The 25,247-nt window shown below is 41.1% G+C and overlaps 1 protein-coding gene across 22 annotated transcripts in view; it reads left to right on the forward strand.

Annotated features, from left to right (window-relative positions):
* The window catches only part of LOC110531736 (receptor-type tyrosine-protein phosphatase delta), a 614,032-nt gene that overhangs the window by 441,509 nt on the left and 147,276 nt on the right, over positions 1–25,247 (forward strand). For all 22 annotated transcript variants that reach the window (XM_090183809.1, XM_090183811.1, XM_090183808.1 and 19 more), the window contains one exon: positions 17,902–18,072. In XM_090183809.1, the coding sequence (XP_090039935.1) occupies positions 17,985–18,072 (88 nt within the window). In that variant the 5' untranslated portion in view covers positions 17,902–17,984. The remainder of the gene's footprint in view (positions 1–17,901; positions 18,073–25,247) is intronic.

Consider the following 25,247-nt stretch of genomic DNA (forward strand, 5'->3'; position numbering starts at 1 on the left):
TTATGTTATGATATTATGAATACATCCTTATGTTATGGATACATCAGTATGTTATGATATTATGGATACATCCTTATGTTATGGATACATCACTATGTTATATATAAATCACTATGTTATGATATTATGGATACATCCTTATTTTATGGATATTATGGATACATCCTTATGTTATGGATACATCACTACATTGTGATATAATGGATACATCATTATGTTATGGATATTATAGATACATCCTTATGTTATGGATATTATGGATACATCGTTATGTTATGGATACATCACTATGTTGTGATTTTATGGATACATCCTTAAGTTATGGATACATCACTATGTTATGGATACATCACTATGTTATGATATTATGGATACATCACTATGTTATGGATACATCACTATGTTATGATATTATGGATACATCATTATGTTATGGATACATGACTATGTTATGATATTATTGATATATCCTTATGATATGGATATTATGGATACATCATTATGTTATGGATACATCACTATGTTATGATATTATGGATACATCATTATGTTATGGATACATCACTATGTTATGATATTATGGATACATCATTATGTTATGGATACATCACTATGTTTTGATATTATGGATACATCATTATGTTATGGATACATCACTATGTTATGATATTATGGATACATCATTATGTTATGGATACATCACTATGTTATGATATTATGGATACATCATTATGTTATGGATACATCACTATGTTATGATATTATGGATACATCATTATGTTATGGATACATCACTATGTTATGATATTATGGATACATCCTTATGATATGGATATTATGGATACATCATTATGTTATGGATACATCACTATGTTATGATATTATGGATACATCCTTATGATATGGATATTATGGATACATCATCATGTTATGGATACATCACTGTTATGATATTATGGATACATCATTATGTTATGGATACATCACTATGTTATGACATTATGGATACATCATTATGTTATGGATACATCACTATGTTATGATATTATGGATACATCATTATGTTATGGATACATCACTATGTTATGATATTATGGATACATCCTTATGATATGGATATTATGGATACATCATTATGTTATGGATATTATGGATACACCATTATGTTATGGATATTATGGATACATCATTATGTTATGGATATTATGGATACACCATTATGTTATGGATATTATGGATACATCCTTATGATATGGATATTATGGATACACCATTATGTTATGGATATTATGGATACACCATTATGTTATGAATACATCCTTATGATATGGATATTAGGGATACATCATTATGTTATGGATATTATGGATACATCATTATGTTATGGATATTATGGATACATCATTATGTTATGGATATTATGGATACATCATTATGTTATGGATATTATGGATACATCATTATGTTATGGATATTATGGATACATCATTATGTTATGGATATTATGGATACATCATTATGTTATGGATACATCATTATGTTATGGATACATCATTATATTATGGATACATCATTATGTTTTGGATACATCATTATGTTATGGATATTATGGATACTTCATTATGTTATGGATACATCCTTATGATATGGATACTATGGATACATCATTATGTTATGGATACATCCTTATGATATGGATATTATGGATACATCATTATGTTTTGGATACATCCTTATGATATGGATATTATGGATACATCCTTATGTTATGGATATGATGGATATGATGGATACATCGTTACGTTATGGATATTATGGATACATCGTTACGTTATGGATATTATGGATACATCATTATGTTATGGATACATCATTATGTTATGGATATTATGGATACATCCTTATGATGTGGATATTATGGATACATCATTATGTTATGGATATTATGGATACATCATTATGTTATGGATATTTTGGATACATCCTTATGATATGGATATTGTGGATACATCATTATGTTATGGATATTATGGATACATCATTATGTTATGGATATTATGGATACATCATTATGTTATGGATATTATGGATACATCCTTATGATATGGATATTGTGGATACATCATTATGTTATGGATATTATGGATACATCATTATGTTATGGATATTATGGATACGTCATTATGTTATGGATATTATGGATACATCCTTATGATATGGATATTATGGATGCATCATTATGTTATGGATATTATGGATACATCATTATGTTATCGATACATCATTATGTTATGGATATTATGGATACATCCTTATGATATGGATATTATGGATGCATCATTATGTTATGGATATTATGGATACATCATTATGTTATGGATATTATGGATACATCATTATGTTATGGATATTATGGATACATCATTATGTTATGGATATTATGGGTACATCATTATGTTATGGATATTATGCATACATCATTATGTTATGGATATTATGGGTACATCATTATGTTATGGATATTATGCATACATCATTATGTTATGGATATTATGGATACATCCTTATGATATGGATATTATGGATACATCATATGTTATGGATATTATGGATACATCATTATGTTATGGATATTATGGATACATCATTATGATATGGATATTATGGATACATCATTATGTTATGGATACATCATTATGTTATGGATATTATGGATACATCATTATGTTATGGATATTATGGATACATCCTTATGATATGGATATTATGGATACATCATTATGTTATGGATATTATGGATACATCATTATGTTATGGATATTATGGATACATCATTATGTTATGGATATTATGGGTACATCATTATGTTATGGATATTATGCATACATCATTATGTTATGGATATTATGGATACATCACTATGTTATGATATTATGGATACATCCTTATGATATGGATATTATGGATACATCATTATGTTATGGATATTATGGATTTCATGTGACATTCATAATGGTCCGGTTCTGTCCAGTTTTAGTGTATATGATTGCAAATGCAACTTTATGATTGCGAATGCAACTTTATGAATGCTTAAAATGTACCCTGTTTTGAATTGAATGGGCATTTGCCAGGAATAGACCTTCCTTAAGCACTTCTTTAAAATGTACAATCAGAAAGTAGCCTTTGGTTATGATGGCATTTAATGGTAGCAGATAGAAAATACAACTATTTTAAGGTTCACCTCAATCACCTCAAAATGACATCATAGGAACACTCTATTGCAACATCAGCATTACAACACACACTCCTCCCATGGTAAATGCCCGCTACACACAAAAGTAAACGTCATAGCCTCTAGCCAATTACAGGCAGTCCCTAGGTGAAGCCCTCAGTCTTGTGGCCATTACAGGGCAATCTCTGTCATAGTCAAGGGGTTGGAGGGGCGTATGTTATAATCAGCAATATACACACATACACACACACACACACACACACACACAGACACCCATGAAAACACACAGGCGTTTACAAACACACATATACACACAGGTGTAAACACACATATGCGCACACAAACACTCACAAAGAGTTCAGTTCTTCCCCTGCTTAGAGATTATGGAGCCTGCGTTCTCCTTGCCAATCTGCCATTTATGTGCATGAATACATTTCAGACCTTTGAAGCTTATTGTCACCTTGCCAAGCTCCTTGTAAGAACAACAAAGGCGAAGGAGTTAGTCTGCAAAGTTTAAAGCCAGAGATTAGGATAAGACTGGCTCCTCCCCAAAACAAACAGACGGCAGCCAGTCAGCCATTGCCGTGTGGCGAGAAAACCACCTTTGAGGTGAAGAGATGAACCATTATTTGTCTCTCACATCAAGAAAAAAAAGGAAGCGAGAGCTAGCAGGAGAAATGAGGCATAGGTGAATGTTTCAGACACTTTGTTGCCATACAGTCGTCAGTTGAGCCACAGGCGGCATTGGGACAGTTTGTTTCTGATGTTTAAGGTCAGATGGGTGATAGGCAGCTTGTCAAGTGCTAACTGAGACCGTTTTTTTTCTAAACAGGTGAGGAGAAGGGGACTTTGACAAAATAAGGCATTTTCTGGTGCTTTTGTGATCAGTGAGGAACATATCTGACTATCAAAAGGTCAAATATACCCAAGAGGGATATCAGATTTGTTGAACTGTTATCGTGTCTGACTTCGCTGTTAAACTGCTCCTTCGTCAACACACCATGTTACAAAACCTCAAAAGGCAAAGGCGTGTTGAGTTTGATTAGTTCCCAGTTTTCACCTCTCACCTTTAATTGTGCAATGGAACACACACTGCACATACTGCTTGCATGTTTGTTTGGGTCTCACCCTTCATATATTTGGCCTATTCTTTGCTGTGGCCAACAGGGTGCAAGGACATCATCTAAAACTTGTGAAATCAGAGTGTCACTATGCCCCTGAGCACCTTGGCATCTTCTCAACACCAGTCCCCATCGTTGAACGTTTATGAATCCCCAGGAGGAGGGACAGTTTAGTCGTAGTAGCAGTTAGCATCTGCTAGCAGCCCCAAGCCATTCCAAGTGCTCCTGTTTCCCCAATGCTGCTGCAAGTTAGTGACACCTCAATCACACGCAGGCTAACTGCCAGCGACTGGCCAATGCCCTGACTGTCCCCCTGAGATATATCTTTTTCTGGTAGTCCCAGAGAGATAGATAGGGAGAGAGGAGCGAGAGAGAGAGAGAAAGACTGAGGATTTTTAGTGGAGGGACATGCGGGTAGCCAGGCCTGAAATCAGGTCAAATTGTTCATCAGCAAACTGCAGACTGTGTATTCTCCCCCAATGATACGACTACAGTGGAAAGATCAGGGGCTCAAGCATTCTCTCACTGTACCTCTCCTTACCCAGCCATTCTCTCAGAGGCCTCTGTATGTATACCAGTCCCGGGTCTAACTGTGTCAACCTTTCTCTTCTTTTGAAAGAAGAGAGAGGTAGAGTAAAAGTTTGCCATTTTTTTGTGTTCTTTATGGTTGTGAATCTTACCGTTTTACTGGTGTGGAGTGAATGAGGGTCTGGAACAATGTATTCCACCACACTCAACCTTTTGGATAAATGACAACTATAGCGTCCTCAATTGACTTTGTCCACAACCTTTTTTGAGCTGTCACAATTACTTTTTGGATGTTAGCAATTCTGCAGACAGAAGCTGTTTTTGATGTGCAGGTAAAGACTGCGGTTTTACAATCGCAACTCCACCACGAGAAACACATCAGATCAAGCTTCAGAGGCCGGCCATCACGTCCAATAATTGTGTTATCGTTGCTCCTGTTCAAGAGATAACAAAAAATATAAATGTCCTCTTGTTTCTCCCTCCCTTGTCTGACACATTTGTTTTGGTTGCAGCGCTGGAAATGGATGTGGCTGACACGCAGAGCGAGAGATAAAAGGATAACTTTGATGGCTGACAATGCTAGCGTCATTAGCTCGTTTGCTCTTTTTCTTTTTTTGTCTGGGGTTGAACGGATTGTCAGGGACGCTGTGAAATGATGTGTATACGCAGTTTCCCGTATTGGAATCACTTCATTTCATCAGCAGAGGGAAAATGTTTTGACTTCTCCTAGCTTCCAACAACAATGCTATACAGTATGACTGACACTCCACACAGTAGCTCCAAACGTTCTCTGTGGTGTCTTTGTCTAACTACATTGAACGAAAACATAAAAGCAGCATGTAAAAGTGTTGGTTTCATGCGCTGAAATAACGGTTTGCTGATGTCAACGTGCCCCATGATGGCTGTAGGGTTATGGTATTGGCAGGCATAAGCTACGGACAACAAACCCATTTGCACCGTGACGAGATCCTGAGGCCCATTGTCGTGCCGTTCGTCTGCCGCCATCACCTCATGTTTGAGCATGTTTGGGTTGCTCTGGATCGTCGCGTACGACAGCGTGTTCCAGTTCCCGCCAATATCCAGCAACTTTGCACAGCCCCTGAAGAGGAGTGGGACAACATTCCACAGGCCACAATCAACAGCCTGATCAACTCCATGTGAAGGAGATGTTTTGCTCTCCATGAGGCAAATAGTGGTCACACCAGATACTGGCTGGATTCTGATCCATGCCCCTACCTTTTTTTAAAGGTATCTGTGACCAATACTGTATATACAGTATTGCAGTCTAACAATAATCAAAAACAAACATGCAGGTGAAAGAAGCAGCATTTCAATCATAAAAGTAGAGCATAATTTGCATGGCCTTAGCACAACTTTCCTCGGCTAATTACAACCGACTAAACAGCAGGGGTTTAGCGAGGCGTTACCTCACACATAACAATGCCTTCCCGTACATGAAACAAAAGGAGAAGTTGAAAGGCAATACATCACGATGCTGGGCTGCATTATGAGAAAGAGAATGCATAGCTAATTAATTTCAGCATTTGCCCGCAGTCTGACATGAGACAAGCGAGTTCTGACAACTAAAACAAGTTTGTGAGCCAAGTTATGAATTGTGTAGTAACCTTTTGGAATGGTTGGCATTGTCTTATGAGTGCATTTTCTAGGTGGATGATATTAGGCGATTGAACCACAGCTGGTAATTACAGACACATCCCACACTGGTTACGACCATGACCTTTAATGATGCCCCTCATCGTAAACGTAACAGTACAGATGTAGGATCTTAAATTGACCTGTATTGTCGAAGCAAGATAATCCGACAACAAGATTTGAACGTTTAGTCCGTAATGTTCCTTGATTTGTGGTTAGGCTATTAGCTGTTCAAATTGAGACGGCATGAAAAGTGCAATACTGTTAATTTAACCGTGTGTTAGTTGGGGTTTTCAGTGAATTTATTCAAATCACCAAGCTCGTCTGTATTTCCTGCGGCACAGGAACATGATCATCAACAAAAGAGTGATCACATTTAGATAATACATCTGTACGTCTCATCGCAAAAGGGTCATACATGAAGCTTTGAAGTTATTAAAGATGTTTATGTGTCCCTAGCAGGCCTACTGTACTATATGTTGTAGTGCTTGTTAGCGTTTCTGAAGAAGAGCATCTGCTAAATGACATCAATGTATCGTAAACACACACACTCACTTACACACAAACACACCTTTTCCCTGTAGTACCTCAGTGGCAGAATCTCACTGGCAGCGACTCTAAATTAAATTCTTAATTAGGATCTTTAAATAAGTAATTATGCAGTAGCTAATCCTCTATTCATGGGTCCTATCTCTCTTCAGATGTCACTTGGGCGGGTAAGGTGGGTCCGGGCTCTACCAATGGGAGCTTCAGATGCCGCTTTAGCACTTTTGTCACAGGCAGCCATGTTAATGACAAGATGTAGACAGTCGGTTAATGGTAATTTAAACTCTTGGAAAGGAGGCTCTGCTAGTTGTGATGATGCACTTAGTGTTGCTCTGTATATCGAAACTCCGGTACTTGTTTTATACTAGAACAGGAAAAACGGTTCAGTAACAGTGTTTTGTGTGTGTGTGTGTGCATGCATTTAACTAGGAGGCCTAGGCTACATCTTGATTTAACCAGTATCAATAGACTAGAGATTTACCATTCCAAAAAATGATTCCCATTATGTTGTTATGTAGTTAGATTGGTAAAAAAAAAATATATATAAAATTGTATAATTATATTGTATAATTTGGTATAATTAATGCATACAAAAATCTAATATTTCACCTGGTATCGGTATCGGAGTCAAGATGCTGGTGTCGTGACAGTGCCATCTTGTCTATGTGTGTGTTTGTTTGTCTATGTGTGTGTTTGTTCGTCTATGTGTGTGTTTGTTTGTCTATGTGTGTTTGTTTGTCTGTGTGTGTTTGTTTGTCTGCGTGTGTGTTTGTGTGTGTCTGTCTGTCTGTCTGTCTGTCTGTCTCTGTCTGTCTGTCTGTCTGTCTGTCTGTCTGTCTGTCTGTCTGTCTGTCTGTCTGTCTGTCTGTCTGTCTGTCTGTCTGTCTGTCTGTCTGTCTGTCTGTCTGTCTGTCTGTCTGTCTGTCTGTCTGTCTGTCTGTCTGTCTGTCTGTCTGTGTGTGTGTGTGTGTGTGTGTGTGTGAAAATAAGCTAACAGCCAGCGTTTCTCTGGTAAATGGAGAAATGCCAGTGTAGGAATAGGTACTTATCAAACATTAATTTCAAATGTGCTGTTTTTGCAATTGTGACTGGGAAGATAAAAATTGGTAGGGCTTATCATGTTTTCATAAGCTGGAGACATATGCCTATATTAATCAGGGTGAAAACTATCAAAACAAACATCAAACTGGTACGGGGACAACCACAGCCTCCATCTAAAATGATTTAAAGTAATAGAGACAGAAATGTGCTTTTAAAGTAGATATGTACGTTGTCATTGGAAATGCACTGGGAGAAGAGGTAGTGGGTCAAATTGCTTCCGTGCTGGCTTTTATTTGTCTTTGCAAACGGAACTGAGATTTGATTTAATTTCATCTTGAAACTGGGGGAGAAGAAAGGGTCTTATTCAGTCCTTTTGAAAGTCATAAAAACAGTGTTGTGTTCTAGTACCACAATAGGCCATCAGTTAAATGGGCTTGGCATTAAATTGAGATATTCTTGATTCTTGCTAACGTAGACCGTTGTATAATAGATTAGGTCACTGTTGACAGTTGTTCACTCCTGACTGTGTTCAGTCCTCACGGTAATGTGTGTAGCACTAGGTCCGCAAGTTAAGAAAGCACATTTCACTCCCACAGTCTGTGGGAACTGTAGCTAACATTTGTCCAAAGGAGGTCTAAAATCATCCATAAATATAGTGTTTTTATTGAAATGACTCGCTAAAATACACATCAAAGGATATTTCTGAACAAATGAGTCCTGCAAAATCCACCACAGGTAAAATAGTAGAAATGTTCAAGTACGTTTCAACGCCTCCTAGGATGTTCTTTGAAGCGAGCAAAAGGAGCAACACGGCTTCATTGCTCTGTTGCCTAATTCAACAAAGTCGCCTAATATTCGTGGTAATATTTGATGCCCAGTCAACAGCCGTCTTGGCAGCTCTCTCACATAACGCACTCTGATAAGCTTGTGTTTTGCTAATAGGTCTATTGTGTCAGTTACAGACTTCTGCTGTGTGTGTGTGTGTGTGTGTGTGTGTGTGTGTGTGTGTGTGTGTTTTTTTTAATCAAATATGATTCATGACAAAACATTAGCAGTCATAATCCTCTTTATACTCATGTCAAGCCAGACTGGGTAGCCATGTGGCGTCCAACAGACCGATAACCGTGCGTCTCTAGTCTCTTGGGAGTTGGGCACGAAACAACTTGCATAAACGTGCAAAACACACAACATTGAATCAAGTCAAGAGCTGCCGGTACAACGTGAAATGGGCTTGTGGGAGGTAGAAACATTAGCCATACCGCTAAAGGTATAATACGATATATATTTATGCTAAAGCTAATTGAGGGGATATGGGTTGAGGGGATATGGGTTGAGGGATACACCCTCCCTGCCATAGTTCAAAAGCTCCCGCGCATATAATGTACCGTCACATTTATCTCAGGGTATATCACATAAATTAACGTTTAGAAAATGGGAGATACTTTAGCATTTTAATAGCGACATTGCCCTTGAGAGCAGCGTGTACACCTTAGGCTTTTCTTTACATCCTCTGTGTATGCTTAACTAATGCTTTTTCTTATCTAAAGCAAGCCCCGGCTTTGGTACAAATGCGGATAAAATGTCACTGTGGCAAAATACCTTGATATTCAAAGTGATGAACGGTGAACTGGTTGTATGGGAGAAAAGGAATGACTTGTTGTGTTCCTATGAAAACTGCATTGGGAGTTAGGGTCTGGTCTATGAAGTAGGAACTCATGCAATTGCAGTGGTTTTTCAGTTGATTTCTGCCACGCTAGTCACAGAGGAGGGCTGTTTTGTCTATTCAGAGGAACACTCCTACTCTCATGGCCTCTGTCTTTTCCATAAAACTGCATGAGAGCAGGGGCAGGGGGGTGGGAATGGTCTCTCTACCTCTCACTCCCCCCCTCTCTCTCTTTGTGGTCTGTGTCTCTATCTCCATCCACCCTCCCTCTTTTTCTCTCTACATCTTTCTTTCTATCCTCTCTCTCCGTCTTCTCTCTCCGTCCTCATCCTTTTCTCTCTTACTTTCTCTATGTCCCTCCCTCTCTCTCCCTTCCTCCCTCTCTCCTCTCTCGGAAGTGATATTATTCATCCTCCCACAGATCGTGGCTGGGTGGGGGGTAGATGTCAAGATGCCCGGAGCGTATGGTGCAGAGACTGTGTGTGTGTGACACAGAGAGAGAGAACAAGAGATTGTGTATACATGCATGTTGCAGGAAACAGAGGATCTTGAAGCCCATACACGTTCTCGTACTCCGACCATCGCAAATTTGTCCAACCCGTCATCACCCGGCTTCGGAAAACGACACCTCCAGACTGCTCTAGTGTGCCTAGGACTCTCCATCCTCCGCTCTCTGTTGTCCTCCTCTCTCTCTCAGTCTCATTCCACCACTCTCCACCCTCCGCTCTCTGTTGTCCTCCTCTCTCTCTCAGTCTCATTCCTCTACTCTCCACCCTCCGCTCTCTGTTGTCCTCCTCTCTCTCTGTCTCATTCCTCCACTCTCCACCCTCCGCTCTCTGTTGTCCTCCTCTCTCTCTGTCTCATTCTACCACTTTCCACCCTCTGCTCTCTGTTGTCCTCCTCTCTCTCTCAGTCTCATTCCTCCACTCTCCACCCTCCGCTCTCTGTTGTCCTCCTCTCTCTCTGTCTCATTCCACCACTTTCCACCCTCCTCTCTCTGTTGTCCTCCCCTCTCTCTCTGTCTCATTCCTCCACTCTCCACCCTCCACTCTCTGTTGTCCTCCTCTCTCTATATTCCCACCTCACTCTCTCTGCCTGCTCCCTCCTTCTCAGCTCCCTCTCCCCTGTTTTCTTGTTCATAATATGTAACATGATTTGGCCCTCCCCTGTTCATGCGGCGTAAATTGAATCCCACTGTTTCCAGGTTGGCGGCTGCTGAGTCTACTGTTTTCTCCCTCTCATACAATGGGCACTTGAATGCATCACATTTACACGGTAATGAGTTCCTTTCTATGTGAAACACGGCACTCATACAGAAGTGTCCTTCAGTGGACGGCGGCGACACGAGCACGACACACTATGCACTTCTAAATCGTCAGCATCGAGACAGCACACAAACTCGTGGCCCCTCAAGTGCATGGGGGAGCCCTCAGAGGCATTCAAGTTTTCTATATGATTGAATTAACCATGTGTTGGCCAATGTAATCAAGGCCAGCAGAAATTCAAACAAGCAGTCACAGATGTAGTGTTGTGGTGATGTTATTCCCCCCCTAGTGTCCCTGATGCTTACCCCTGAAGTTTAGGTGTGTGTGTGTGTGTGTGTGTGTGTGTGTGTGTGTGTGTGTGTGTGTGTGTGTGTGTGTGTGTGTGTGTGTGTGTGTGTGAGAGAGAGAGAGAGAGTGTGTCTGGGTGTGCGTGTGTGTGTGTGTGTGCATGGCCTTTGTGTGTGTGTTTTCTTGTGTGTGTGTGTGTGTTTGACTCTGTATGCCAGTGTGCAGGGGAGCAGCCCAACAGGGCACTGGGATAATCACTCACCAGTCTGGTGGTCAAGGTCGTGTACTGGGGGACCATCCATCTGAACCTAACAGCTGCTGTGAGACGGGGATAACGGATTAGATGAGGGGCGGGGAGAGAGAGATGCAGGGAGAGAGAGATGCAGGGAGAGAGTAAGAGCGAGGGAAGCGTTAAAAAAAGAACAAGAGGTGTTTTACTGTGGGTAAGAGAGAAAGAAAGTGAAAAAGACAAGGTAAGAGGCACAGGGAAAATTTGCTAGATGAAGAAGAGGAGGGAGGGAGGGAGGGAGACAGTGCTAGATAGTCACATAGGATCATTATAGTAAACTGAGAATATACAGTATATATTGGCCTCTGTTCCATTGTTAGTTTTTCTTGCAGCTATATGGGCAAACACCAGCTTGTTAAAACTGTTGTATTTATCTAAACTCTGCAGGTTGACGTTTATTGTCATGAATTTTACCCTGAAGGCGGAACTAGATAGGCCAGCTGCAAAGTCAAAATGGGCTATATTGTAAAAATAGCTTTATGGTCTTAAGTTAAGGTCAGGGTTTGGCATTAGGGTTAGCAGTGTTTGTAAGGTTAGGTATAAAATCAGATTTCATGACTTTGTGGCTGTGTCAGCTAGTGACCCCTCCGCAGAGCTGTCCCCAGGGTAAGTCATGACACAAATACCAACCTGCATAAATTCTCCCTACAGAGCTATAACCACAGATGGATACATTGCACAAGTTAAGCAACTCTTAGACATATCTATGGGTTTACTTTGTCAGTGACCTTTGGGGATTAGGTGAACAAACACAACTCCCTTCGGACAAACTTTATTTGGAGGCTTCTCAAAGTTCAAACTCCTGCTGTGAAGGTGAAATGGCTTTGGCATTTCCTGTACCCGCACCTGGGGACACGATGCAGCGACAAGATCACCATTGCTTCCTTCTTCCAGACACAGCAGGTGCTTTTAAACCCAATTACTGGCGCAGGAAATGTCACCCGAACCCAATAAGCTTATCTCAGTGTCTTGTGTTGGAAGGCGTCACTCATAACAACAAAGAGTGGGACGCTAGAGAGGATGCTAGCTTGTTGTTAGCCCTTTAGTGATTAGCCGCTAGCCACGGCATAAACAAACACCTCTGACGTTTGAATAAACATGGAGACAACAGAGTAACTCGGGTGGGACGAGCATCTCTGAAAACGCAATTTATGAGCGTGGGAGGCTTGTTTGACTGAGGTCGGAAGGGGGGGGGGGGGGGGGGGGGGGGGGGTAAATAAGTTTCTCTAAGCCGCGGTTTGTCAGAAGCTTTCATGTGGAGGCTGCACTTGAGGGCATAGCTTAGCTTAGCTTGAGGGATGTTATTACACATGCCCGCTGATCTGGGGCGATGCGTGAGAAACGTCCCAGACGCCAGTCCTAAATCAAAGTGAGAGAGAGATGGAGGGAGCGATGGAAAGAGAGGAAACAGAGTACAGCGGCAGGATTGAGACAGGAGGTATGAGCGAGTGAGAGAGAGAAAAGACACAGAGAAGGGCAGAGGAATGACAGTGAAAGACAGAGGGAGAGAAAGTAGAGTGAATCAGAGAGGCAGAGAACAGAGGAAGAAGATTTTGTTGGAATGAGAGAGATGAATAGATGAGTGGAAGGAGGCAAGATAAAAGACTGCTGCATGTGTCATGCATAATAAGTGCAGTCAGCATCCCAAGCTCATGGCCTGCCACTCTGACTTAGCCCGCACCCTTTTTGACAGGTGGGCGGACGGTTGCTAGGGGAAGTTATGCCTTTGTCGAGTGTTCCAACGGGAGACATTTTAACTCCAATCATATGACACATAGCAATAACCCAGGGGGCACCTTATTATTATTATTATTGTTGAATTGGTGCAAATCATTTTTCATGTAGCCTTTTTCTCAACTCTATTGAAGTCATATTTCTGTTGAAATGGGTAGATGGGGAGGGTGAGGAATGGGTACACGATACCCTATGCCCTCTGTGGAGATGCCGTTTGACCTCTCGGTTGAAATAGGCGGGTGAGCGCTCGGCCATGGTAAAGCGGTTTGGCCTTAATTATAGAGTCCTTGAGCGTTTGACTCTTACCTCTAGCGTGGCATCTGGATACAAGATACTGTATAAAACATGTAAAAACACCTGGCATGTTTTACTTGTGGTTCTGGACTATGAAATGACTGCATTGTTTATGACAGGGCATTGAAAGGGAACATTTAAAAAGGGAAAAATCTTATTTGTTTTGCTCTGTGAGGCATACTACTTGGGCAGTACAGTGTGAAGCTTTTGATTTAGCCCCAATATAGTGGCATTGCAAGAGTTCTGTCTTTGCGTGTGTACACACAATTAAGGAAGGGGTTGACTTAATAGTTGGGCTTGGTATTTTTGTGGCCGCTTTGTTTTTTGGGGGAAGAACAACAACTGTTTCCATGTAATCCATTTTATAAGATGGGAAAAGCATTGCATGCTATTCATGAACATAAAGAACCCCTTGAAACCCAATTGATGTGTTGAAGCAAAACTGAGGCAACATGCATGAAAGATGAGTCAAGGTTGGTTATGGGGTATTGTTTTTATCCCATGCCAATTTTTTATTTTCAACAGTTGCATTAATATAATGCTCATGCTAGGATTTGGTTCCCATTAGTTTGGGTCATATAGTGGCTATACTAGCACGCTAAGTTAGCACGCTAACACAGAATGTGTCGTTGTAGATGGAATTTGCTTCTATAACAGCATGCCTTCAGGGTCAAGACCACCGCAGCATGGCCGGGGAAAGGGATCGAGGGAGAAGGATGCTGATGCTACAATAATGTGTTCACGTCTGTTGATCATCAAACAGTCATCTCAAGATGTTTTAACAAAAATAATGAGCCCAAGTGTCTTTTATCAAACATTGTTTGACATTTCATACAGCAGGATAAAAAAAGCTCTGAAATAAATCACTAGTCATTGTTTGAGACACGTAGCTCCCACATGCAGTAGAAGAAGACATTAAACGGGTTGGCCATTCTACAGAGAATCCCTCTCTCCGTTGTTTCCCTCCCTCTATCAACCTTTTCAGGGAGTGATAAGAATCAGGGGAGAGAGAACGACAACTCATCAACCCTCCCTCTCTTTCTTTATTCCTCTCCTCCTCCACTGCCTGGCAATATCTCCCCATTTTCTAATTAACATTGTGCTTGTTGTCTGCCTTTTGTTTAATAATGCATGATCCTATCACAACCCGGCTCTTTGAATGGAACACTGCTGAATAGGTACACAATAATACCGCCGAGGGGTTCGGAAAGAAAGGACAAGATTTGTTCTTGTTTCTTTTCTTCTTTTTTGGCAATAAATGTTCAATAGAAGCATCAATATCTCTGTATGTGTGAAATTTAACTGACACGTGAAACAGAGCGGCCATGTTGCGGAACGAAAGCTTTGGTGACAATGGTCAGAGGTAATATTTGAGGTAACAATGTGCCTTGGGTAACACAGGGAATTCTGATGTACACTACTAGAAAAACGACATCCAAAAAGGTTATTCAGCTCTCCCCATAGGAGAACCCTTTTTGGTTGCAGGTAAAACTATTTTGGGTTAAATACCTCTGTGGAAAGAGTTCTACCTGTAACTCAAAAGGGTTCTTCTACCTGGAACCAAAAAGGGTTCTTCAAAGGGTTCATCTAATGGGACAGTCGAAGAACCCTTTTAGGTTCTAGGTTCCAATTTCAGGATGGATTTGTCGGCAACTTTGTTCTCATTAGGGCTGCTTGTGTTCACATGGATGGCACAGCCTTCCTCTCCCCTGGTTGGTGCTTACGAAACATGCAGATGGCTTTGTTTGTCTGTATCAGCATGTGGAGGGAAGTGGAGGGAGGAAGTGAAAGGAAGGGAAGGCTGCTGAGTACTGTGTATAGTGAGGACTCCTAATGTCATGTCATTATGGAAATTCACACTACATTAATTAACTCAAAGGCTATCAACCCAGATTTCGCATGCAAAGCAAAAGTCAGGGAAGACGTGGCGCGGCAGGGTAGCCTAGTGGTTAGAGCGTTGGATTAGTAACCGGAAGGTTGCAAGTTCAAATCCCTGAGCTGACAAGGTACAAATCTGTCGTTCTGCCCCTGAACAGGCAGTTAACCCACTGTTCCTAGGCCGTCATTGAAAATAAGAAGTTGTTCTAAACTGCCTTGCCTAGTTAAATAAAGGTAAATAAATAAATAAAAAAGACGTCAGTGACCTTGATTAGAGGAGCTTTCTGTTTCTGTCGTTGCTTACTATGGATTGCACTTCAGTGATATCCCTATCCTTAAACAGTGTTATGGAATAGAATGCACTATAAATACTAGTCATGCAGAAATTATGTGTATGTGTATGACAGTGTATGTGTACATGTATGTGAGCCATTGTGTGTGTGTGTGTGTGTGTGTGTGCGCGCGGGTGCGTACTGTAGGTTAAGATTGCTTCAAATTGATTCTGTTCGCCTCACGGCCACCACAGGCCTCACGGCACTCTGAGACAGGTAGTCACGTCTATCTCCCCACGACACAAATGGAGTGTGACAGGTGCACTATCTCCCTGTCTTTTCTGCCATTTACAGGCTACAGCTGAAGGAATAAAAGGGGGAGAAACAGGGAGAGAGAGGCGGGGAGATGGGTAGCAGGGAAATGAGGTACTTTGTCATCGTCTACCACACTGATTGCACTTTTGGTTTTCTGGATGTTTTATTTGTTTATAAATCATCAGATAAATAGCCGGACGAATGAGCCCCGTGTATAAAAGGATTATGCGATACCTCTAATGCGTTTGTGAGGGTAAACAGTGCTCTGTCTGCGCCTGTGGTGTGGCTAATGCGCTAATAGTCAATACTATCTGTTAGCTAGCATTCGGTGCTTCTCTGCTAAATGTCAAACTGTCTAAGAGGTCAGAGGTCAAATTATGTGTCCGTCTGAAGAAGCGTGAAGGCTCTCAGCGTCAGTGTACCTCAAGCAAGTTCAACCATTTTGTTTGCGTTCCAAATACACATTTTAAGCACAGATCTACATACTGATTAGATATCTACAATGCCTGGAAAAGTGTTTTACATCTCAGGAACCAAATCCACATTATATAATCTGTGCAGACCTACTTGGAAAATGTGTATATTGGAATGCACCGTCTGTCTCAGATAATAGCCTCCTCCCATGCTAGGCTATCATGCTAACTGGTTAGCATGCTAATGCTAATACACTGTGTGTCACCAGAGCTCATGGAGCGGATTAGCTACCAGAAGAGTCCAGAAATTCATGACCACCAAAACGTGTCAGTCACTATGGATTAAGCACGGGCTTTTGCAAATTCATGACACGGAATCGAGTGGGCTACTTGCTAATGCTATCATGCTCTGTCAGATCAATTACCCCATCCACATAGCGGCTTTTGATAAAAGAAGGGGTGGCGAAACATGAGAGGGAACACAAGCCTAACCTTGGTCATACAGATTTAATGTGTACTTCAAGCAGTGCTTGATAAAGGAGGTGTTGGTTGCATACAGTATAAGTTTGGCTAACGCTAGCTTACTCCATCAAACTGTATAGATTTGTTGCGTTCTCTTTTGTCCTAATCCCATTTGGAGACACTTAAAGCTATTAAAGCTTCAGCTTCTGGTGTAAGACGGGCATAAATATGAGGTGGAGCTGAATGGTTTTAAGGGTACTAAGAACAATGGTGGCATTTTGTCACTACATAGTTTATGGATAGCACTGGTCTCTGGAGAGAAATCCACCAATATGTTACTGTCTCACCATACGCTCAAAAAAGAACGAAAGGAGACATTAGGTGCTGTGAATTGAATGGCCAGCTATATGGTTCTCCAGGGACGGTTTAGGAGGTTAGGATTCCCCTGCTAGCATGTTGAATGTGTGAGTTTTCTGTATGTACATCTCAGAACCTATTTTTTTTTACATTCTACATAGCACATGGTATCAGTAAATGATTTAGCAAATTATGTAAAAGTCTGACATGTAACAGTGATGATCACAAACAGATAGTTAATTTGATTAGAGCATGTGTGCAAATTCTTGCTGCGAGTGCGTTAGTGAGCCCTTTCATCTGTGTACGTGCGTGTGGACGTACGCACACTAACATGCGTTCCGAAGTGTCCGAATATAGCCTGCGAGCACATCACCCTCTCTCCTCTTTAGCTGTCAGAACCTACTGAGTCTGTGTGGGTATGTCAGAAATGTGCACTAGATAGATAAAGTACGAGAAGCCAAACCACTTTGTTTCATTCATGCCCTCACTCTCTTTCCCTCTCCTCTCTCCTTTCCTCCCTCTCTCCCCCACTCCCTCTCTCCCCCCGCAGGCTGTGAATATCCTGCATCTGAGAAGTCAGACCAGACTGACTCACAGAGCTCTGTGAGCCAGCACCACTGAGGCTGCCAAAGCATGCTGGTGCCAAGCTGTCCCATGATGCACATAGCTAGACCCGCACTGCTCGTCCTGGGTCTGCTCCTCCTTCTCGCCGATGCCGAAAGTAAGTGTCACTTTTCGTCACTTCTTCTCGTCCTCTCTTTCTCTTCAGTTCGTGCCACTGTAGGGATGAGAGATGTCTCTTGTAAGTGGTCTTATCTCATTGTCACATACACACACTAACAGTCATACACACACAAAAACACAGCACTCTCTCTCTCTCTCTCTCTCTCTCTCTCTCTCTCTACCCAACACCCTGATGAGTACAAGGCCATGGCCATAAGTCCATTCCTCTACATTCTTATCCTATATGGAGATAACCATATATATCACCACAAAAAGACATTGGATGTTTGGAGTTGAAATCTGAGCACTGAGGTGTCACAACAGGTTTCAGACTCCAGTGAGTTTATCCTACTCCGTTTTCTCTGCTTAACACCGCTTCCCATTAATCACTACGTTCCAGGAAGCAGGTGCAGGTGAATAAAAGTTTTATTACACCCTTCACACCGCAGGAATCTCCCTCTTCAGCTTGAATGTGTTTGAATAGCGGAGTGTCCTCCCAAGGTCACAGACGAGGGAGCAGAAAAAGAGAAATTGATGGGCGAGACTCGAAACTTTTGGTTGAGAAATGTTCGCTGCAATCTGTTTCATTTTCTCCCATCTCAATTTTCCCCTCCCACTGCATATATTTCACAGTGAGAGAGATGAATGGAAAAGTAAATTGTCACTTCAGGTGTGTCTAGGTTTTTATTGACTTGGCCATTTTAATCATAGCAGCAGTTTATGTGCTTTCTATTGAGCACAACTAGCAATCATATAGAATAGAATAGACCATGAACATGGACTATGTCACCATGCACTTGTAGTTTAGGTGCTATGACTAATGTGTCATGCAAAAGAAAATAAAGGAAAGCCAACTATCAGACATCCAAACTCGAGTCGCCAGTGGGCATTCCACGGGGGAATTTGAGCACAGATGTAACCCATGAGACAACCACAAATGCACTTGGCCATCCTAACCCCTAAATCCCCACCTTCCTTTCTCTCCCTGTTGCTGTCTGCGTGCTAACAGCTGATCTGATAGCCCTTTGGACAGCTGTGCTGGTTTATCATTTCCAAGCCAAAACAAACTGACCGTGAGGGAAGGTGACGGCAGTCCAGCAATGACTGAGTAACAGAGGAGAGAGGGGGTTGGGGATAGGGGGTTGGATGACAGGCCAGTGTCCATAGCTGAGGTGTAAGAGAATGGAGATCCAGACCAATTTGAAGTAGTACATATTTTCTCAGGGATTATGTCTTCTCTCAGCTATATCCAAATACATCCTGCTCAATCCAGCTTCATCCTGCTATATCCAGCTATATCCTGCTATATCCAGGTATATCCTGCTATATCCAGCTATATTTAGCAATATCCAGCTATATCCAGCTATTTTCAGCTATATCCAGCTATATTTAGCTATATCCAGCTATATTCAGCTATATCCAGCTATATTCAGCTATATCCAGCTATATTCAGCTATTTTCAGCTATATCCAGCTATATTTAGCTATATCCAGCTATATTTAGCTATATCCAGCTATATTTAGCTATATCCAGCTATATCCAGCTATATTCAGCTATATCCAGCTATATCTAGCTATATCCAGCTATATTCAACTATATCCAGCTATATTTAGCTATATCCAGCTATATTCAACTATATCCAGCTATATTTAGCAATATCCAGCTATGTTCAGCTATATTTAGCTATATCCAGCTATATTCAGCTATATCCAGTTATATTTAGCTATATCAAACTATATCCAGCTATATTCAGCTATATTCAGCTATATCCAGCTATTTTCAGCTATATCCAGCTATATTTAGCTATATCCAGCTACATTCAGCTATATCCAGCTATATCCAGCTATATCCAGCTATATTTAGCTATATCCAGCTATATTTAGCAATATCCAGCGATATCCAGCTATATTCAGCTATATCCAGCTATATCTAGCTATATCCAGCTATATTCAACTATATCCAGCTATATTTAGCTATATCCAGCTATATTCAACTATATCCAGCTATATTCAACTATATCTAGCTATATTTAGCAATATCCAGCTATGTTCAGCTATATTTAGCTATATCCAGCTATATTCAGCTATATCCAGTTATATTTAGCTATATCAAACTATATCCAGCTATATTCAGCTATATTCAGCTATATCCAGCTATATTCAGCTATATCCAGCTATTTTCAGCTATATCCAGCTATATTTAGCTATATCCAGCTACATTCAGCTATATCCAGCTATATCCAGCTATATTCAGCTATATCCAGCTATATTCAGCTATATCCAGCTATATCCAGCTATATTCAGCTATTTTCAGCTATATCCAGCTATATTTAGCTATATCCAGCTATATTTAGCAATATCCAGCTATATCCAGCTATATTCAGCTATATCCAGCTATATCTAGCTATATCCAGCTATATTCAACTATATCCAGCTATATCCAGCTATATTCAGCTATGTCCAGCTATTTTCAGCTATATCCAGCTATATTTAGCTATATCCAGCTACATTCAGCTATATCCAGCTATATCCAGCTATATTCAGCTATATCCAGCTATATTCAGCTATATCCAGCTATATTCAGCTATTTTCAGCTATATCCAGCTATATTTAGCTATATCCAGCTATATTTAGCTATATCCAGCTATATCCAGCTATATTCAGCTATATCCAGCTATATTCAGCTATATCCAGCTATATCTAGCTATATCCAGCTATATCCAGCTACATTCAGCTATATTTAGCTATATCCAGCTATATTCAACCATATCCAGCTATATTCAACTATATCCAGCTATATTTAGCAATATCCAGCTATGTTCAGCTATATTTAGCTATATCCAGCTATATTCAGCTATATCCAGTTATATTTAGCTATATCAAACTATATCCAGCTATATTCAGCTATATTCAGCTATATCCAGCTATATTTAGCTATATCCAGCTATATTCAACTATATCCAGCTATATTTAGCTATATCCAGCTATATTCAGCTGTATCCTGCTATATTTAAGCAATAAGGCCAGAGGGGGTGTGGTATATGGCCAATATACCATGACTACGGGCTGTTCATATGCATGACGCAACGCAGAGTATATCCAGCAATATATATATTCAACTATATCCAGCTATATCCAGCTATATTCAGCTATGTCCAGCTATTTTCAGCTATATCCAGCTATATTTAGCTATATCCAGCTACATTCAGCTATATCCAGCTATATCCAGCTATATTCAGCTATATCCAGCTATATTCAGCTATATCCAGCTATATTCAACTATTTTCAGCTATATCCAGCTATATTTAGCTATATCCAGCTATATTTAGCTATATCCAGCTATATCCAGCTATATTCAGCTATATCCAGCTATATCTAGCTATATTCAGCTATATCCAGCTATATTCAGCTATATCCAGCTATATTCAGCTATATCTAGCTATATCCAGCTATATCCAGCTACATTCAGCTATATTTAGCTATATCCAGCTATATTCAACTATATCCAGCTATATTCAACTATATCCAGCTATATTTAGCAATATCCAGCTATGTTCAGCTATATTTAGCTATATCCAGCTATATTCAGCTATATCCAGTTATATTTAGCTATATCAAACTATATCCAGCTATATTCAGCTATATTCAGCTATATCCAGCTATATTTAGCTATATCCAGCTATATTCAACTATATCCAGCTATATTTAGATATATCCAGCTATATTCAGCTGTATACTGCTATATTTAAGCAATAAGGCCAGAGGGGGTGTGGTATATGGCCAATATACCATGACTACGGGCTGTTCATATGCATGACGCAACGCAGAGTGCCTTGATACAGCCCTTAGTCATGGTATTTTGGCAATATACCACAAACATTGCTATTATAAACTGGTTACCAATGTAAATAGAGCAGGGAAATGAAGGTTTTGTCATACCCATAGAATAAGGTCTGATATACCATTGGCTTTCAGCCAATCAGCATTCAGGGCTCGAACCATCCAGTTTATAATCAGATATAAACAGCTATATTCAGCTCTCTCTTCTCTCCACCTTTATTCTTTGTTGCTATAGACCCTTTATTGCGGATATTCCTTCTCTCTCTCTCTCTCTCTCTCTCTCTCTCTCTCTCTCTCTCTCTCTCTCTCTCTGTCTCTCTCTCTCTCTCCATTGCTTTTTAGCCTCTGTGTTAGCTCCATGCCAGTGACTGCATCCATTTTCTCTCTAGTGTTCCACTGCATCTGCATAAACACTTCAGCTGCTCAGCTCAGCCTTAGGACTCTCCCCAATACTGCACTAGCCGTGAGAGGAAAGACCAAAATACCAACCGAATAACCCCCTCCCACCACCAACCTCCTCATTTTAACACTCTAAAACCCCATAGAGGAAGAAGGGAAGCTGAATGCCTCCGTCAGTGCAGTGTGTTAGCCCAACTGGGGTGTGTTAGCCCCGCAGGCGAGGAGATATGGTGGAGGATATGAGACACGTGAGAGGGTGAAAATGGCTGACTCGGCCTGCTCAACAGATGGCACCATCCTCGAAGCCAGTCCTGTGTGCCCATGTCCGGCTGGCTGCCCTAACCTCTCCCGCAAAGGCGGGAAAAATATGTCCCCGGACAGGCAAGCACACACATAGGGAGGGTTTGGGGTTTTGGCGCTAACGATGCTAACACGGACAAATGCTATATGGCAATGCTTTGTTTGGTTAACATGTGGATAGGCATGGATAGAAAGGGCCTTTTGTTGGCATAGGACTGTGCCTATGTGGAGTTGAGGCTATTGCTTTAGTTGATGTGGCAAATTGGGCTCGGACTATTGAAAGAGGGCATTATTTTCCCTGATGAGCCCCGGGGTGAGATGGGGGGACGCCGGTGGTGGAGCCAAACAACCGTGCTGTTTCTCTGGTTGAACAATGGCATAATAGACAAACAGAGAAACCCATTCCTACTCTGAAGGAGGGATCTTCGGGAGTGTTTCAATGATCAATAATGATCCATGGATCGTCAATATGTGTCTAGCTGCAGTGAGGAAGGGTCCAGAGAGGACAAACAAACAAGCACAAAGGCAAAACCATTAGACTTCTAACAACCTCCAGGGCTTGTTGTGTTTTGTTTGGTTCTGTTTGTTTGCTTGGAATGCTGGTGAGGCAAACAAATCAAATCAAATGTATTTATATAGCCCTTCGTACATCAGCTGATATCTCAAAGTGCTGTACAGAAACCCAGCCTAAACCCCCAAACAACAAGCAATGCAGGTGTAAAAGCACGGTGGCTAGGAAAAACTCCCTAGAAAGGCCAAAACCTAGGAAGAAACCAAGAGAGGAACCAGGCTATGTGGGGTGGCCAGTCCTCTTCTGGCTGTGCCGGGTGGAGATTGTAACAGAACATGATGTTCAAATGTTCATAAATGACCAGCATGGTCATTTATATGTTTTTTTGATATGTTCTTCAAAAGAGAGATCAGGGTCCAGAGTAACGCCGAGGTCCTTCACAGTTTTATTTGAAACGACTGTACAACCATTAAGAATAATTGTCCGATTCAACAGAAGATCTCTTTGTTTCTTGGGACCTAGAACAAGCATCTCTGTTTTGTCCGAGTTTAAAAGTAGAAAGTTTGCAGCCATCCACTTCCTTATGTCTGAAACACATAAGTCGTTGCATTAAATGTCGCTAGTGAATCACTGAGCTGTTCAGTTCCCTCAAACCCATGTCTACGTCACAAATAGCATCCTATTCGGTACACTACTTTTGATCAAAGCCTCTATGGGCCCTGGTCAAAAATGCACTATATAGGGAAGAGGATGGCATTTCGGACAAACAATTTCTAATCCAGCCCTAGGTACCTCTATATTATATATCCTTTCAATTTTGACCAGGGCCCAGAACTGAACAGCTCAGTGATTCACTAGCGACATTTAATGCAATGACTGTTTGCCTCCCCAGCATTCCTAGCAAACAAACAGAACCAAACAAAACACAACAAGCCCTGGAGGTTGTTAGAAGTCTAATGGTTTTGCCTTTGTGCTTGTTTGTTTGTCCTCTCTGGACCCTTCCTCACTGCAGCTAGACACATATTGACAATCCATTGATCATTATTGATCATTGATACACTCCCGAAGATCACTCCTTCAGAGTAGGAATGGGTTTTCCTGTTCGTTTATTGAGCAACTACTTAGGTCATATGTGACTTGTTGCTTTAAATCCCTCCTAAATCAATCGCTCTATGGACCCTAGTCAAAAGTAGTGCACTATATAGGGAATAGGGTGCTATTTGAAATACAAACTAAGTCACCCTGGTGCCTAATGCTGGTTTAATTGATGCTCTCCACTAATGACGGATGGCATGTTGTATCCCAGTGGAGTGAACGCTCCTCTTTTAATGCGTCGAATAAGTATCGACGGGTTCCCCCGGACATCTGGAAACACTCGAACCGCTTTCGTCCCCAAAACTCTATCTGACTGTCCTTCACACACGCGTTCACTCACAGGATGCATCCCAAATGGCACCTATGGGCCCTGGTCAAAGGAAGGGAATATGGTGCCATTTGGGATGCAGAACACTCTATCTTTCCCTCTGGCGTAGCCCTTGATTAACTACATGGAAAGTGGAAAAGCAAATACTCTCCATCTATTTATTCATCCGTCCATCTCTCCCTCTCTCTTTCTTTTACTCTCTTCGCTCAAGCCGTTGCGTGTGGAGTGAGAATAGAAGGGAGAGAGAGAGAAAGGGAGAACAATAACGTGGGGAATTACATACATTTGTTACGCTGGCTGCATCCTACACCAACAAATGAAAGTGCTCTTGCCAGGTTCTGATGGCTCAAGTAGAATCAGGAGACAGACTAGTGCGTTTCCATGCAGAGGTCAAATTGTGCGCGGCTCTGTGGCGAACATAATGTGCAATATAATTCCTCAGTGCACTGTGAGGAACAGACTTTCCCATATTGTTGTTATTCACGGGCATTATCATAGGGCTCAAGCCCGACCACGTCACTGTGTCACTCGGATGGCTGTCAGGGTCAGTGTCAGTATATGAATAGATTATGGAATAATATGGTGTTTTTCTCCAAAATTAGACATCTTTTTATGGAGTGTATATGTCAATGGTCATTAACTCGATGCTTTTAACTCAATTTATATTCATCCATAGAGCCACACATTCATAGACCTTCTGT

This window comes from Oncorhynchus mykiss, chromosome 9 (genome assembly GCF_057628025.1).
Source record: "Oncorhynchus mykiss isolate SJ-2025 chromosome 9, ASM5762802v1, whole genome shotgun sequence".
NCBI lineage: Eukaryota > Metazoa > Chordata > Actinopteri > Salmoniformes > Salmonidae > Oncorhynchus > Oncorhynchus mykiss.